The following is an 18,830-nucleotide window of genomic DNA, read 5'->3' on the forward strand; positions in this document are numbered from 1 at the left end:
CATCTCACCTCTTGTCCGGTTTTGGGCTTGTTCCAAACTCGTGCCGCACAAAGCATTTCCCCATTGTTGACCGCTACGCTCAGCTGACTGCAGCCTTTCATGAGTTCTCCTTCACGACACTATGTGCAGGAAGGGTTTGGCAGTAGAACTTGAAGCTGTTGCACAAGAAGTCCTGCATGCACAAACCGCAAACTCTCCTTCCGCATTTTCTCCCAGGTTTCCAGCAGCAGTGCCCTGGAGATTAATTGTTGATTCCGGAAGACTCCTGGACAATCTGGGAGGGTTGGCAATCCTAGATCTATCCTAAATGTCGTGTTGACTTTGAAAATCTTAACTTGCAAGAAACAAAGTTGCAGTGTGTTTGCTTTATACAATAGCGCAGACTAGTGGACAGAAATGGCAAATGGCCGAACCATCATTCTCTATTTGTCAAATAAAAGAAGGGAAGTCCATAGTTTCCTGTGGAGACTTGAGGGTTGACTATATGTTATTGGACATGGAGGACCCTTAATACAACAGGGATTTGCACACATCAGAAGTTCATACAAAGGGCTTGACTAGTTTTTCAGATACTTTTGCTTTCAACAAATACCATTAACATTTACTTCCAGTAAAATATTGGTTCCGTGCTTGTTGGTCTAACAACTCTTGGATACAGGAAACATTTCTGACATCTAATCATTAATGTTTAATTTCTAGCTGGAGCTTTTTGTTAGCAGTAGTTGAGATTTCATTGCAATACACTGACAATGCATCCTATGGGGTACTCCGTGAGAGATGTTTACAACCAACCAAGTGCATTCAGGTCAGGGCGAAAAAAAAAATCCCTTTTTATTATTATCAAAGTAAGCAGCTATGCCTTTCACAAAGCTGAGGATAGGAAAATATAATTTTTTCATATTATGCCTGACTAAAGAGTAAAGTTTACCTAAAAAGAATAATTTGATTGTCCAAAGTGTTACACTATCATTAATGCAGTAAATTAGGTGTGCTATTAAAATATATTTAATTTTATTATATATTGCATGTAATCAGTATGATTTTTAGGAATTGAATTGAATAGGGGGTTTCTTGCAGTGTGCAGCTAAACAAAAGCAGTTTTGAATCTGCCTCGCAGCCAAGTGTTAAAGACTAACATTATTGTTGAGAATATTCTTTAACAAATGCCATCACTGGTGTACCAGTCAGAACTGAGGCTGTGTAATCAACCTTAAGTGTTAACAGTCAAGACTTTCACTGGGTGTGCTTCCTAAAAAAATATTTTTTCTCCTCTTTCCCGGTCTGCTAAAGACACAACCACTGCCTATTGGTCATTATTGACATTGGCAGGAACATACAAATTACTTCCTGTCAATACATTGAGTAAACCTCCTGATTTATTGGGAAATTATCATTTTAATTTAAAAATGAGAGGAAAATTGTTTCATAGACATGTCAAGATGTATTGGAACCCTTTCATCGGCAACATTTCTGAAGTTGAACGCAATGTGCTGCCAAAATAACTTGCTTAATGATATCTTACTTCAAGAATTTTTTCTCTCAAGAAAATCAAAACACAGTCTTAGAAATGAAAACTGACACTGGTGTCTACATCGAGTTACATAGAAACAACAGCACAGAAACAGGCCATTCAGCCCAACTGGTCTATGCCAGCATTTTTGCTCCAAACAAGCCTCCTCCATCCCTACTTCATCTAACCCTTTCAGCATATCCTTCTATTCCTTTCTTTCTCATGTGCGTGCTTATCTAGCTTCCCCTTAAATGTATCTATGCTATTTGCCTCAGCTACTTCTTGTGGTAGTGCTTTCCACATTCTTACCTCTCTTTGGGTAAAGAACTTTCTCCTGGATTCCCTATTGGATTTATTAGCAACTATTTTATATTCATGACCTCTAATTTTGGACTCCCCCACAAGCGGAAACATTTTCTCTACATCTACCCTATCAAACTCTTTCATTATCTTAAAGAACTCTGTCAAGTCACCCCCAGCCTTATATTTTCTAGAGAAAAGAGCTCAGCCTGCCCAACCTTTCCTGATAAGTATATCCTTTCAGTTCTGGTATCATCCTTATGAATATTTTTTGCACCCTCTCAAATGCCTCTATATCCTTTCTATAGTATGGAGACCAGAACTGTGCACAGTACTCCAAGTGTGGTCTAACCAAGGTTCTATACAAGTTTAACATAACTTCTCTGCTTTTTAATTCTATCCCTCGAGAAATGAACCCCAGTGCTTGATTTACCATTTTTATGGCCTTATTAACCTGCGTCGCCACTTTTAGTGATTTGTTTATCTGTACCCCTAGATCTCTTTGCTCCTCTATCCCATTCAGACTCTCAGTACACAAGCAGTATGTGGCCTCCTTATTGTTCCTACCAAAATGCACCACATCACACTTATCCATATTGAAACTCATTTGCCAATTACACGCTCATTCTGCACGTTTATCAATGTCCTCTTGCATTTTGACGCATTCCTTCTTTATATTAACTACACCCCCCAATTTGGTGTCATCCCCAAATTTTGAAATTGTACTTGCAATTCCCAAATCTAAATCATTAATGTAAATTTTGAACAACAGTGGTCCCAGCACCGATCTCTGTGGAACACCACTTCCCACCTTTTGCCAGTCTGAGTAGCTACCCTTAATCCCTACTCTCTTTTCTGTTTTGTAGCCAACTTGCTATCCATTCTGCTACATGTCCCCTGACTCCACCTGCTCTGACCTTAATCATGAGTCTACAATGCGGTACCTCATCGAAGGCCTTTTAAAATTCCAATTTTTTAAAATTCATTCATGGGATGTGGGCCTCACTGGCGAGGCCAGCATTTATTGCCCATCCCTAATTGCCCTTGAGAAGGTGGTGGTGAGCCGCCTTCTTGAACCGCTGCAGTCCATGTGGTGAAGGTTCTCCCACAGTGCTGTTAAGTAGGGAGTTCCAGGATTTTGACCCAGCGACGATGAAGGAACGGCGATATATTTCCAAGTCGGGATAGTGTGTGACTTGGAGGGGAATGTGCAGGTGGTGGTGTTCCCATGTGCCTGCTGCCCTTGTACTTCTAGGTGGTAGAGGTGGCGGGTTTGGGAGGTGCTGTCGAAGAAGCCTTGGTGAGTTTCTGCAGTGCATCCTGTAGATGGTACACACTGCAGCCACGGTGCGCCGGTGGTGAAGGGAGAGAATGTTTAGGGTGGTGGATGGGGTACCAATCAAGCAGGCTGCTTTGTCCTGGATGGTGTTGAGCTTCTTGAGTGTTGTTGGAGCTGTACTCATCCAGGCAAGTGGAGAGTATTCCATCACACTCCTGACTTGTGCCTTGTAGATGGTGAAAAGGCTTTGGGGAATCAGGAGGTGAGTCACTCGCTGCAGAATACCCAGCCTCTGACCTGCTCTTGTAGCCACAGTATTTATGTGGCTGCTCCAGTCAAGTTTCTGGTCAATGGTGACGCCCAGGATGTTGATGATGGGGGATTCGGCGATGGTAATGCCGTTGAATGTCAAGGGGAGGTGGTTAGACTCTCTCTTGTTGGAGATGGTCATTGCCTGGCACTTGTCTGGCGCGAATGTTACTTGCCAATTATCAGCCCAAGCCTGGATGTTGTCCAGGTCTTGCTGCATGCGGGCTTGGACTGTTTCATTATCTGAGGGGTTGCGAATGGAACCGAACACTGTGCAATCATCAGCGAACATCCCCATTTCTGACCTTATGATGGAGGGAAGGTCATTGATGAAGCAGCTGAAGATGGTTGGACCTAGGACACTGCCCTGAGGAACTCCTGCAGCAATGTCCTGGGGCTGAGATGATTGGCCTCCAACAACCACTACCATCTTCCTTTGTGCCAGGTATGACTCCAGCCACTGGAGAGTTTTCCCCCTGATTCCCATTGACTTCAATTTTACTAGGGCTCCTTGGAGCCACATTCGGTCAAATGCTGCCTTGATATCAAGGGCAGTCACTCTCACCTCACCTCTGGAATTCAGCTCTTTTGTCCATGTTACATATATTACATCTACTGCATTACCCTTGTCTACTATTTCTGTTACCTCTTCAAAGAATTCATTAAGATTGGTCAGGCATGACTTTCCCTTCTGAAAACCGCGTTGACTATTCTTAGTTATATTTTTGTTTTCTAGATATTTTTCTATTACATCTTTGAGTGAAGATTCCATTATCTTTCTAGACTTACTTAAGTTTTTCTTGCAGCAAGTTTGAAACGCGCATCCCCAAAATTCCTGGATTTTGTGGGATGTGGTTTCAGGGCAAAGGGAGCGGAGTGGCAGAATGCATGAAGCAGATGTAGTTGCCAAGGAACCTGGACAGTGTTTTAGCAGGCAATTCATACTGGTGGATTGAGCCTGATTCTGTCTTCACTCAACATTCACACACACATTCTCAGTCGATAGCTGTCTGGAGAGAGAGCTGATGGAGAGGAAATCTTCCAGGGTTTCTACTGATGCCTGCTGGATGTGTTTGTGTTTATTTGTGTATGTGTGGATATTGGGAGAATAGAGCATTGAGGGCTTGTTTGTGATGCATTCCTGAGGTGAATAGCCTGCCGACACTTATTTTCTAAGCTCTCACATGAAGATTTGGCACCTGGACAGGACAAGTGTAATTTCAGTGCAACAGGAGCAAAGGGGCAGGAGCCGTTTCCGAGTGAAGCAGACGTACTTGCCATACAAGGACTGTAAGTGGGCCACGCAGTGCTGTATCCAAACACCAATTGATCCAAGAGATTGAATGCTGTTAGGAGTGCAGCAGACCAGCAGGGGAGCAATTTCAAATAAAATTTAAAAGTTTTGCAACTTAGACCAGACTGGCTTCCCCCCCACGTTGCAACATTCAATACCTACGACACCATTCCCCACCAAGGAATAACCCACTCATTGTCATGTGTACTAAATGGAGAGAACAAATTAATGAAAAAAGAACATTTTTTTACAAATACAAAGTCACGCTGTTTGACAGTTCAAAGGAGAAGTTTTTGTTCATCTTGTAATTTAATTGGCTCTAAAGCTCAATGATTTTTCAAAATCGGTTGGTGGTCTAGGTGCCTCGCTGGCAGATGGCACACATCGGGAAATCGGGCACCTGACCTCTCGTTACCAATTCACAGCTCACCAAATTTTCCAATATGCAATTTGGAGCCAAAAATAAGTCTGTGCTACCAGCGTATATTTAAATTGAATAATTATTTAAATCCTATCCCATGCCAATTTTTCCAACTTTGGACAAGGCTTCACCCACAGCACGCAGCTCACCTGTATAAACTGGGCACATCGGGAATCCTGGGGCTCGATTTTAGGAGCGTGTTTCCGGCGGGTTCCCAGCGGGGTGGCCCCGAAAATCCCGATCTCCGGTCACGTGACCGGATCGCGACGAAATCCCGGCCACTTCCGGGTACCGCGCTGACGTGCGGGGCTGCGCGCGCAAGCCCCGCTGGTGGGAATCCCGCAGGCAATTAAAGCCAGCGGGGTTCCACTTGAGAGTACTTACCTTGCTCGTTGTGGTCAGTTAATGAGCTGAAGCAGCTGTCAAAAGAGGAAGTGTGGGATTTTAGGTTCAAGGCAGTGAGTTTCCCACACTGGGGGAAACAGTCTCCCTCCAACCAGGCGTGTTGCAGCCAGCAGCCTGTGGCAGGTGCCAAGGTGCGCTCCACGGGGGAGAGCCCTCACCCACGCAGGAGGCCACCGCGTCACATAGGGCAACCCCTGCCCTCCACCACCCCCCGCCAAGCCAGAGGACAGACCGACACGAAACCGCAGCCCCAGTCCGAGGAACCACACACCTACCCTGCACAACCCCTCAGACCAACACCTGCCAGTTGGGTGGTGTGTGGAGACCCTCGGAGGACGAAGAGCATGACCAGCACCAGCAGCCTCGCAGTCCACGCCGTCCGCCGCAGAGACGTGGATCCCCCCAACACGGTGTTGTTGCACGCCCACCTGCACAGCAGGAGGGAGGGCTACCCCAGAGAGAGACGCGTCGCAGAGGGCATTACCCTCGCCACAGGGTCCACAGACCGAGGCGCAGCTCCCCGGACCTCTCCGAGCAGCAGTGCACAGGGAGGCGCAGATTCGCTCGACATGTAGTCGTGGAGATCTGCAGCCTCTTTCATGCCGAGCTGCTCCTGGCTGGCCCCAGCACCAACTGCTTACCTGTCGCTGGCAAAGTCACCACTGCCCTCCACACCTTCTCCTCCGCATCCTTCCAGGGTGCAGCCGGCTACACCGCCGATGTCTCTCAGTCGTCTGCACGGACGAGCCCTGCAAATACACCTGCACCTACTCTGCAGTAACACGATGGGTGGCATCAGTGGTGGGTCCTCATAGTGATACTCAGGAGCGGGCATTATTGGACACAACGGACAGGATTCGCGGAGACATGGCAGTGGTGGTGTCAATATAATGTGTGCTGTTTGTTGCTCTGAAATTCAATATGGGTAACACCCATGACAAACCCTCAGACACCCTTGTGCACCCCCTTCATGCTGACGAGACGTTTGCCTTACGCTGTCTACTGCACATATGTGATGCATGCCCTGTGGCTGCAGCACAGGTGGTGGCAGGTTGAGTGAGGCTGGCCGTGAGGGAGATGCACGAGAGGGTGAGTATGGGATGGAGCAATGAGATTGTATGAGGAGTGGGTTGCGTGTTAGTGGCAGGGTGAGTACTGGCGAGGTGAGTAGGTGGAGGTAAGATGAGGATGGGGTGTGAATGGGTATGAAGGGTGATGTGACAGAATAGTGTTGGCGGTGCCGAAGGAGATGTGGGGTGGGGGCAGTGTTGTGGCAGACGGAGTGTAGGGGAAAGACTTCGTGTTCTCACTGCGGCTGACCTACTGCGGTCATTGCAGCGCCTCCTGCACTGTATGCAGGTGGGCGATATGTTGGTGGCGCAGGTGACCCCCTCTGCCACCTCGAGCCAGTCCTTCTTGGTGGCAGAGGCAGGCCGCTTCCTCCCGCCCGCCGGGGGGAAGATCTGTGTCCTCCCCCTCCTCCTCACCCCATCTGATGATACCTGGGGTGAGGCATCATTAAACTGGGAGCAGCCTTCCCCCTGGGCTGCTCCATGCTGCAATTTGTTCCATTGGTTGCAGCATCTGTCAGTGGAGGACTGCCCCTTTAACTAGAGAGCCTCCAGCTGACAGATCGTACTGCGCATGCGCAGCCCGACCGACGCGCAGGCCAGCGCCGTGGACCCCGGAGGAGCAGGTAATTGATTCCTATTAGTGGGTTGCCTGCTACGATCGCGTGGGCAACCCACTAATTTCGCCGAGCGTGTTGACCACGCTCCCGGAGGACCACCCGCTGGGAACCCGCAGGCCTGCTAAATTCGGGCCCCTGGTGTCTGGCCTACTCAAGTAGCCATCCTAGAGGTACTATAATGTTGCACAGTTGTTATGCCAAGAGTTTTTTTAGTATTTTTGTTTAAATGTTGTTGCGCTTTACTCCATGCATTAGTTGTTTTTTCTGGATAGTGCGCCATTTTTGCATTTTTTGTTCTTTTTTCCTGCCAGTGCTTTCCTTCATAATTCTTGGTTGCTGCTGACATTTCAATGATACCATACAAAGTGGTGAGGATAAGAATTTTCCTTTGTGGTGCCAGTGTTTCAGAAAAGGAAGACTTCAGGAATGCCTCATGAGAGGAATTTTTTCTTCACCTGTCGCAACTCCACGATCTGCATTTTAAGAACTTGCCTGAACATACCAGAGACGATGGGAAGCAGCCATAAGACCTTCATCGTGCAGCAGCCCACAATGTCCAAAATAAAGAAAGGAAACACTTGGTGGATACCCCTTAGAAGAATAGGGGTATTTTGTGCATTAATGGCTGTTGACCCCACTGAGAAACCCCATTACAGCTGAGGAGCACCTGTTTGCTGCCATCACCATGTTCAAAAAAGATGTGCCATGCTGTTTAGGGACAATGAAAGAGTGTTTTTAAAAGGGCATTGATGCTTCAAATGCTACCTCCATAAAAGGTGTGGCAATTTCCAACTTAAATTTATGCCTGGTTGTTGGACTGTGCAAGAAATGCAAGCAAAATTGAGTACAGTTACCTTCACCTTCCCCCTGATATCATCAATCTTCATCCTCATTTGAGCCAGGTATAAGAGAGCTGGCTAATACCATTCACTCAATCAGAAGCTTTCTTCCAAGCAGCTTCTACCTAAGCTTTTACTGGAGGGTGACCTTCAGCTCCAATTAGGGGCATCCTTCTTCGGTGCACCTCCTGCAACAAACCTCCTACCCTTCAGCATCAAAAATAACAGTGCTACCAACATGCCTCTGCTGTACCATTGTGAATAATTAAGGAACTTTTCTGTCACAACCACAACTTGCCCTTTAATGGCAAGCTGCAGCCCTTTAGGAGCTGCTGCCTGATTGTATTTTCCATTGCTCAGTCATGTTTGCTACAGACCAAATGCTCTGAACTAGTCTTTCATGTGCCAGTACCCTATTCAAATTAGGAGGAGGTATTCCCGTTGGAAAACTCAGTCCGGCCTCTCCCCTGAGCTGCCAGTGCAGGTCCAGCTGTGCCATGGACCAACTCAAGCCCATTTTTGCCATTATCAGAATATCAGAGCCAAGTGTATAGTATTAGTGCATAATCCACTCTTACATTGAGATACAAGCATATTTTTCTTTTTCTTTTCAGAAAACGGGGTTATTTTTTTTTTCTACAGCACCAGCTTAAATCCTTTTCTTTTCTATACAAGATCACATATAGATCAGTGCAAACATAATGCTATCTTTTAAAAAAAACTGGGGCTTTTTCCTTTACGGTTGCATTTTACACACCTGTGTTTAGTTCTTCCTCATCCATTTTGACTTTTTTGAATGATTTTGACAGCCATCTCTATCAACATGAAGGCATTTTTATGAGATTTGCTCTTGTCACTAGTGATATATAAATCATCCATATTTCTTTGTGTAATTTAGATTTCATCCAGATCCCTCTACACCAACAAAATGGGAGGAGATCCATCAGCGAGTAATAAAAGTTTTGAAGACAAACAGTGCAAGACAAAGGCTAAAATTTGTAAGTACTGCAATAATTTGATTTATATAGTATTAAAAACTTAGACTGAAAACCTACCAGTAAACTGAACCTAATATCTTGAATTCCAGAATGCTTATATTGAGTATAGTCATGAATGTCTGAGATCCACTTTGTATGTTCAGTAATAGTTCTCATTTAAAAAAAACAATTTTTATATATTAGTTCTTCACATTTCATTGTTGTTGCTTCCATATTCCCCCTTCCCAATGCCCATACACTGGCTACGAAGACAAGCAGGTCTGCTTTCAGACCTTTGTCAATTCATTTCTGTAATTGGCTACAAAGATATGTCTGAGAGCACCTTGGCTTGACTGTCACCTCCCTAAATCTCCCAAGGCCCGATCACTTACATGTGGGTCCCGAACTTGCAGTACTTACCTGCGTGATCTCCCCCTGCAGCGCCGTCTTCAGCCTAATGAGGTCCAAGGCCCAACATCTGGGTTTCCTCAGACTTCACCATTTGTGCGCTGGGTAATTATGGGCACTCCCGAATTTCTCCCCCAACAAACCATGGATACAGTTGCATAGGATGTCATTTGTGACTTTGACTCTGCAATCTCAGTGTTTTGAGTGAGCCAGCAGCCAAATTGGAGGATCCCAAATGGGGGTTGTAGGACCACTGTTACAAGACAACAAACTTTCCAGGACTTTGGAAAGAAAAGGAAGGTTGGAGATAGGATGGCAGTTAGAGAGAAGGAAGGGATTTGCGGGTGAGTTTTTGAGGATGAGGTTGGTGACAGGAGTTTTGAAGGAAATAAAGAAAGTACTGAAGGAGTGAGTCAGGTTAATGATATTGGTGAGCATTGAGCTGAGGAGGTGAAATTGGGTGATTAGGAGCAAGAATAGGAGGCAACCAAGGGAGCAGGTGGTAGGTATCATGGACAAAATTTAAAGAGGGCTTGGGGGAGGTTGGGGAGAATCCGGTGAGGCCAGGGAGAGGCGTGGAGGGATAGAGATGGAGCAGGCACAGACAGTTCTTCACATTTATTGTCAAAAGTGATGATAGAGGATGTGGTGGAGGGAGGCCAGAGGGCCCTACAACTCTATATGATTGAAAAAGAAAAATTTGCAGGGCTTTGGGGACAAAGCAGGGGAGTGAGACTAATTGGATAGCTCTTTCAAAGAACTGGCATAAGCACGATGGGCCGAATAACCTCCTGTGCTGTATGATTCTAACTCCCCCAAAACTCTCCGTTCCTCTGACTCTGGGCTCTTATGCACTCCTTCGCTCCTGCATTGACGGCCATACCTTCAGCCGCGTAGGCCCCACGTTCTGAAATTCCGTCCTTAAACCCCTCCGCCTCTCCATTTCCCACAGATAAGCTCACCTTATGTCATCCAAGGCTGGATACTGGGTGGAATGAGGATAGGGCAGAAGGTAATATCATAGCCTGAGTTCTGACATTTGCTTTGCTGAAATCTCTTTGCTATTCCAAACCTCAATAATTAATGCCTCCAAGTCATAAGACACAGTCCATATGTAGAAAAATGGACTTTAATTTTAAGATCCAGATTGTCAGCATCCAGTTTACCTCTGAAATTTCCAGATAGCCGCTCAAGATTCTAATACAAAACTTGATGGACAACGACTCTACTTATAAATGATTGGTGGCCAGCTTTTGGTGACGACTTTTAATATCTCTTTTGGCTCAGTGTCCATTTTTGTCTGATTACGGATCTGTGAAGTGCCTTGGGACGGACGCTTTACTGTTAAAGTCACCATATAAATGCAAATTACTGTTGTTGAAATGGTTAGGACCATAAGCCCCAATTTTAACTCAGGATGGGAATCGGGTGGGCAGGGACGGTGGTGGGCAGCAAACCGTCCTGATCTTGGCATCGTGAGGCCTGGGTGATTTTAACTCCCAGGCCTCATCTGCATGCCCCTGGCCAGTTTTCTGCCCAAAACCGGCAGCCATATAGAGGGCAAATAAAGCATGCAAAAACAAACCAGAATATTAGCATATAAGGGCAGAGACACAAATTGTAATTTTATACTTGGCTCAGAGAGTGTTCCCCAGCTGAGCTGCGGCAATACCGTGTGCTCGTCGACAATAACTAAGTCTACCTACCTATAGTTGTGTAGGCAAGTTTGCTCCAACAATTGCCTAAGGCTATAAATACTGTCCAAAATGCGATATGCCCATCGCAATCACTGATGAGCCCAGTTGTTCCATAAAATGTTTGTTGCCTAGACATAATACTGCAACTTGCCCATTTTGCTTCTGGTTTAAGAAATGTATTCAAAAGAAATGGCTACATTGTGTTTCCTGCTTAAGTCAGAGCACATTAGACAAGCACAGTAAGCTAAGAAATCCAGCCATGGCCAGTTGGTTGTTGCTGAACACATTAGCATTTACTGGTGCCAAGGACCGTTTTACACTACTTAGTGCACTCTTGTTCCTCCTGGCACCACAAGGAAAGTAAAAAAAACGTACCTGTTTGGGCCTCTTCTGGTCCTGGATCCTCCTTCCGCTGTCTTCACCTGGTGGTAAAGTCACAACCGTTTCCTTGCTCAGATCACAGTTAAAATTGCAGTCGGGGCCCGATGACATCATCAAACCCCGATCTGCATATTTAAAGAAGGACCTGCCGGCTTCAGACGTCAATTGGTAAGTCACCCGATTGATTTTAACTGCCCGCCCGCCCCGGTTTCCACCGGGTAGGGTTAAAATCGCCCCTTCAGAAAAATCTGTGTGAATTAAATCCTTTTAAAAAAACAGCTGAATAAATAACTTTAAAGCATTACAGTGAATTAATTACTTTTGAAGTGTCATCAATGTTGTTTTGTAGGCAAATGGGGTAGCCAATTTATGCACAGCATGGCCCCACAAACGGTAAGCATTGGAGGGATAAATATTGGCCAGGACACTTGGAGAAGTCCCTGGGCTCCTTTGAATAGTGTCATAAGATCTTTTATATCCACCTGAACAAGCAGACAGGGCCTGGGTTTAACATCTCATCAAAGGTTGCCACCTCTCACAATGCAGCACACCCTTAATACTGAACTGAATTATCAATCTAGATTATGTCCTTAAACCCTGAAGTGAGGCTTGAACCCACAATCTTCTGACTCAGAGGTGAAAGTACTTCCACAAAGCCAAGCTGATACTTGAGCTAAGCTAGATTGTTGAGACAGAATAGAGGGAACTTTTACTCTGTGTCTAACTATAAGTGATGCAGTTACTGGGCCCCCAAATGGGAAGGAGAGAAATTTCAAAATGTTATCATCTTGATAGTTAAGGCTGGTATTTGAACTATGATTCTACAATGTCGATAGGTGTAATTTTCTGACTTTGCACTCTCGGCAATATTGGAAATTCCAGTGTAACATAAAATTGTGCATAGCATGCGCTGGCATTTCTGATATGTGCTCTTGGTAGTTGTGGTTTCTCACTGGGAACATGAAGTCAGCTAATTACTTATAACTCTAGCATGAAGCTTTGGACTTCTAGGAGTACTGTTGACATGTCTTTCTTTGTTGGCTAAAATAGTGAACTAGAATTGTTGACCATTATCAGTTTTCTTCACGGTTGCTTCGTGTTCTAGGATTCTTCTGCTGAAGTGGATTATCATTCAGGCAGAAGATCTGCCTCATCTATTGATTCATTGTGTGATACTACAGAGCGTATCAGGTACAGAAGGATTTTCATATTCAAAACACTTTGAGGCCTATTTTGAAACTCTTGGGTGTGGAGGCACTTCTGACAGTTTCTAAGTTTGTTTCCCTCATCCTGCTATCTACAGTCTGCCTTATTATTGTTGCTTTATATCTGCTGATATTAATTTTAGTTATCCTCAACTGAGTTTCATATAACTCCAATTCCTCGTGGTATACAAATGCAACGGTTCAGAAAAGATCATTGCGGTCCATTTGGCCAGTTCCAGTGTCAGTGAAATACTATATCTCATGATACTCATATCCCTCTATCAAATTTTGTTTCTACTTTTTCGCCCATAAAGTCCTCCGGGGTTCTCCTAATCGGCCACCATAACTATGGTGGAAGCCCAAATTACAGCGGCCGATTGGAAAACCCCACGAGGAAATTTCTGGCATTTAGTTCTTTTTCTGCTTGGCTTTTGGATTAGTTTTCACCTCCTCATTTTGCCTCTGTGGCCTAGGTCTTGCATTGATTCTCTTTTTTCCCCTGAGGGATACACCCTAACTTATTTAGTATCCAACCTAACACATTATGATATTCTAGCTTTTGAAATTGAAAGCATTGTCACCTATGAAAATAGTATATGCAGGTTTTATAAATTTTCCTTTTAAAATATTTTGCTTACTTTGTAACAAGTTATCAATTTCTGAAGTGAGTTCATTAACTGTTTTAAAAATAGATAAGTTGTAAGCTTAATTAAATTAGTAGCACAGATGTACAATCTGGTCTTCTTTCTGTCCATACAGTTCAACACTCCAGCACAATGCTTCTGTACATCTGGGTGATGGTGATTATTGGTCAAATCGTGCTGCTGTTTATAGAGGGAAGCCTCACAGGGCAATCTTTGAAGAAAGTCTAGAAAAGATCTACAGAAATATGTACAAGAAAGCTGCAGATAGTACATAAAGATTACATAGACCAGTATATTTAAGCCTATTACTGTGTTCCTACAGGTTTAGGGCTTTTTTTTCCAACCTGTTTATGTTGTATTACGATTCATATATGATGGTCAATAATTAATTGTATTTTTAATATGTTTTCCACCTGTAACAAGAATTAATGTCCATAATAATCATGATTAGCTATGGTTTCTGATATAATCAAGAAAAAATGAGACTGTCAGCAGTTTCCCTATTGATTTTGCAAATATATTCTACTTTACAACTTAACTTGTGTTAGAAGTGGGACATTTAACCAGACATTACCAGGATAATTAAAGTTCTTGTTAAAATATTTTAAATTTTGCAGCCAATATAAAGGGACCCCACCAAATTAGCTTTAGAAATAGCAAGAAAAACATTGACATGCTCAGATTTTGTACTAAAGTATTTTTGTAGTAAAAAAAGTATGATGGGTTAAGACTTGGAGAGTTTAAGAAACTGTTGTTGGATAACTAAACTTGCTTGAGCTATGCACGTTCGGTTAGACCAATACTAAGTCAATGTTAGGATGAAAGGCTGTATCTGAAAAATGAACATTGTGCCACTAATCTCTGATTGAAGTCAAAATGATATCCATTGAAAAATATAGCGCTTCATATTGGTTAGCTATGCTAAATGTCACATGCAGTGTAGGTGAAGGACAGCAGTATGCTTTTATGCAGTCCTGGTTCACAGAAAATTTCAACTCTCATCAAAGATTCCCAGTCTGTTGTAGTATACTAAGCATTTTGTATCCATATTTAAATCATTTTAGAATTCCAAAAAAAAGTATATAATCTTATTAACAGTTACAGTTTAGGCAGTTTGTTGCACAATATATTATAACCCCTTGTAGTTGTTCAAATTTAGATAGTGGCTGTCTCTAACTACTAGTTTTGTTCCTTAAGTCCTCACACCTTTTTCATGAAAAACACAACTTTGTGTGAAAATAATTTGGAGTCAGACGAATGATTCCCAAACGCAACAAATATTATTAAACTGCTAAATTTTTTTTGTTGTGTTTGTAGAAATACATCTTTGCCAGTAACTTCCACGTGGATTGTCTCAATTGTCCATTGTAACTTTTGCAGAAACCCTGGAGAAACAGCGGAAACAACCATTTTTGCTATTTCGCTGGAGATTCCACCAATCTTCTGCCGAAGTTATGGCAGCAGATCGGGGAACCCCCATGAAAATTCTACCCCGATTTATTTTAAACCAAGATAAAATTATCATTATTGTGCCAAAATGTGACTGATTTATGAAACAATGCCACAGTGAGGACCAGCTTTTACTGAGAAGTGTTGAACACTGGAATCTGATTAAGAAAATATACATTTAGATGCAGATAGTTCAACTTTAGAGGAGCTGTTGAATTACATTGGCAGACCCTCTGTACATTTCACTTTTTCTTTTAATGTTTTTGTAAGCTCTAAATGTCAGAACACCTATATGCAACTGTAATTTATTTTTATGCAAATCAGCAGAATAATTAATTTTGTTAATTTAACTAATTTACATTTTTATTAATCTATTTGTATGAGAGATCTCATCTGGTTAAAGGAATTAGTCCATTAGGGATTTTATACAGCGTGTCCTGCATTGGTGGGAATTAGTTTTCTCATTGCACTATGCAAGAAGTTTCTCAGCAAAAAAACAGAAGTGATTTGAATTTTCTATAATGATGAAACCTACAGAGGTGGTCTCACTTCACTTTGGCTTCATAGAGACAGAATAGAATTTTGAAACTTTTCAGGTTGTCCAAAGAACTGCCTTAAAATTTACCGTTGGTTTTTATTGTTAAAAAAGAGCTAATAGCTTTTTTCTAACTTTAAAAATGTCACCAGCTGTTGAAAGCTATGCTTTGCCTGATTCCGTACTTCCACACCAGAATGGTTAAACTGATGTGTGCAGTATAACTGCCCTGTTAGGCTGTCAGTTTACTTTTGGCAGAAAAAGTAAATACTTCTCCAAAACTACATGATATAGGGAATCCATTAAAAATCAGCAATGATGACAGTACAACACTACTGCAGATTAATTCTGATGAGATCAAATCCATTTTCCAGATTAGTGTAGTGAAAAATAAATTCAGTCATTGTTTGAAAATATAGCAATCTAATTCCGATTGGCTGATTCTCAGGTCTGATTGAAGGGTACCCTCACAAGACACTGAGACACAGGTCAACCCCTACAGCACGCTACTATCAGCAGAGACTTCTCTGCAACAGTTTTGGGGCCAGTCAGTAAAATACTAGAAAGACCTGTAAAAACAAGGTAGTGATTATTTTAATATCAGAAGGGTGATTGTGCTATGTTTATAATATGGTTGTGTTATGTTTAATAACAGGATGATTGCATTATGTTTAATAACAGAGGATGATTACGCTTTGTTTAATAAGAGGGCAATTTTACTTGAATTTCCTCCATATTTGCGCCCAGAGACACACGTAACTGGGCTGCAAATCAATTATGCAGCCTAAAAGAATGTGGACGTTTGGACAATAAGCCTAAATCTCCTTGATCTTTTACAGCCGTCTATCGATCCCTCCACCTGAAGGCATTTCTGCCCATAAAACTGGCACCGCCCCCATGTTAACAGAGCCTTATATACGAGTTTCCGGCAATTGCTATTGCTCAGAAGCTTTCTTAAAATTACGACCAGATTTTCAGGTGCATCAAGAAACAAAGTCATTTTCCTGGTGTTTTATTGCAATTTTTTGAGCATTTTTTTAAAAATGTATTCACACTGAAACCAGCACTGTATTTTCCATTTCTTTTAATGCATTTTTATAGCATGTGTAACATTAAAAACTTCAATTTTCATACTTAAAGAAGGAAAATATGGTGTGAGTTTGGTGTCTTCCTTGGATCCCACTTGTTTACGCTGAATCATGCCCATTTTTATGTTCATAGAAACATAGAAAATAGGAGCAGGAGTAGGCCATTTGGCCCTTTGAGCCTGCTCTGCCATTCAATATGATCATGGATGATCCTCTATCTCAATACCATATTCCTGCTCTCTCCCCATACCCCTTGATGCCTTTTGTGTCTAGAAATCAATCTATCTCCTTCCTAAATATATTCAATGACTTGGCCTCCACAGCCTTCTGTGGTAGGGAATTCCACAGGTTCACCACCCTCTGAGTGAAGAAATTTCTACCCATCTCAGTCCTAAATGTCCTACCCTGTATCCTGAGACTGTGACCGCTCGTTCTGGACCCCCCAGACAGGGGAAACATCCTCCCTGCATCCAGTCTGTCTAGCCCTGTCAGAATTTTATACATTTCAATGAGATCCCCTCTCATTCTTCTAAACTGGAATGAATACAGGCCTAGTTGACCCAATCTCTCCTCATACGACAGTCCTGCCATCCCAGGAATCAGTCTGGTGAACCTCCGCTGCACTCCCTCTATGGCAAGTATATCCTTTCTTAGGTAAGGAGACCAAAACTGCACACAATACCCCAGCTGTGGTCTCACCAAGGCCTTGTATAACTGCAGTAAGACATCCTTGCTCCTGTACTCAAATCCTCTTGCAATGAAGACCAACATACCATTTGCCTTCCTAACTGCTTGCTGCACCTGCATGTTTGCTTTCAGTGACTAGTATACAAGGATACCCAGGTGCCTTTGTACATCAACATTTCCCAATCTATCATCGTTAAAATAATACTCTGCCTTTCTGTTTTTCCTTCCGAAGTGGATAACTTCACATTTATTCACATTATACTGCATCTGCCATGTATTTGCCCACTCACTCAACTTGTCTAAATCACCTTGAAACCTCTTTGCATCCTCCTCACAACTCACAATCCTACCTAGTTTTGTGTCGTCAGCAAACTTGGAAATATAACATTTGGTTCCCTCATCCAAATTATTCATATATATTGTGAATAGCTGGGGCCCAAGCACTGATCCCTGCAGTAACCCACTAGTCACCGCCTGCCACCCCGAAAAAGACCCATTTATTCCTACGCTCTGTTTCCTGTCTGTTAACCAATTTTCAATCCATGCCAGCATATTACCACCAATCCCATATGCTTCAATTTTGCACACTAACCTCTTATGTGGGACTTTATCAAAGGCCTTCTGAAAATCCAAATATACCACATCCACTGGTTCTCCCTTATCTATTCTACAAGTTACATCCTCAAAAAACTCCAGTAGGTTTCAAACACCATTTCCCTTTCAGAAATCCATGTTGACTTTGTCTAATCCCGTTGATATTTTCTAAGTGTCCTGTTATCACATCCTTTATAATAAACTCCAGCATTTTCCCTACTACTGATGTTAGGCTAACCGGTCTGTAGTCCCCTGTTTTCTCTCCCTCCTTTTTTAAATAGTGGGGTTACATTTGCCACCCTCCAATCTGTAGGAATTGTTCCATAATCTATCGAATTTTGGAAGATGACAACCAATGCATTCACTATTTCCATGGCTACCTCTTTTAGTACTCTGGGATGCATATTATCAGGCCCTGGGGATTTATCGTCTTTCAGTCCCATTAATTTCTCCAGCACTATTTTTTTTTACTAATACTAATTCCTTTAATTCTTCCTTCTCACTAGACCCTTGGTTCCCTAGCATTTCTGGGAAGTTATTTGTGTCCTCTTCCGTGAAGATGGAACCAAAGTATTTGTTCAATTACTCTGCCATTTCCTTGTTCCCCATGATAAATTCTCCCGTTTCTGACTCTAAGGGACATTTGTCTTCACTAATCTTTTTCTTTTTACATACTTTTATAGTCCACTTTTATGTTCCTTGCAAGTTTACTTTCATACTCTAATTTTCCCCTCTTAATCAATCTCTTGGTCCTTTTATTTTGAATTCTAAACTGCTCCCAATCCTCAGGCTTGCAACTTTTTCTGGCAACTTTATATGACTCCTCTTTGGATCTAATACTATCCTTAATTTCTTTTGTTAGCCATGGTTGGGCCGCTTTTCCTTTTGTGTTTTTGCGCCAGAAAGGAATGTATAACTGTTGCAATTCATGCATTCGTTCCTTAAATGTTAGCCATTGCCTATTCACCGTCATGCATTTTAATGAAGCTCCCCAATCTATCATAGCCAACTCACTCCTCATACCTTAGTAGTTTCCCTTTGTTTAGATATAGGACCCTAGTTTCGGATTGGACTACTTCACTTTCCATCTTAATGAAGAATTCTATTATGTTATGGTC

The 18,830-nt window shown here is 42.7% G+C and overlaps 1 protein-coding gene across 1 annotated transcript in view; it reads left to right on the top strand.

Moving 5' to 3' along the window:
- The window catches only part of spata6 (spermatogenesis associated 6), a 109,717-nt gene extending 95,987 nt beyond the window's left edge, over positions 1–13,730 (top strand). The window contains exons 11-13 of the mRNA XM_067990250.1: positions 8,946–9,045; positions 12,616–12,701; positions 13,475–13,730. Of these exons, the coding sequence (XP_067846351.1) occupies positions 8,946–9,045; positions 12,616–12,701; positions 13,475–13,634 (346 nt within the window). The 3' untranslated portion in view covers positions 13,635–13,730. The remainder of the gene's footprint in view (positions 1–8,945; positions 9,046–12,615; positions 12,702–13,474) is intronic.
- The last annotated feature ends 5,100 nt before the right edge of the window (positions 13,731–18,830 follow it).

Source organism: Heptranchias perlo, chromosome 9, assembly GCF_035084215.1.
Source record: "Heptranchias perlo isolate sHepPer1 chromosome 9, sHepPer1.hap1, whole genome shotgun sequence".
NCBI classification, from domain to species: Eukaryota; Metazoa; Chordata; class Chondrichthyes; order Hexanchiformes; family Hexanchidae; genus Heptranchias; species Heptranchias perlo.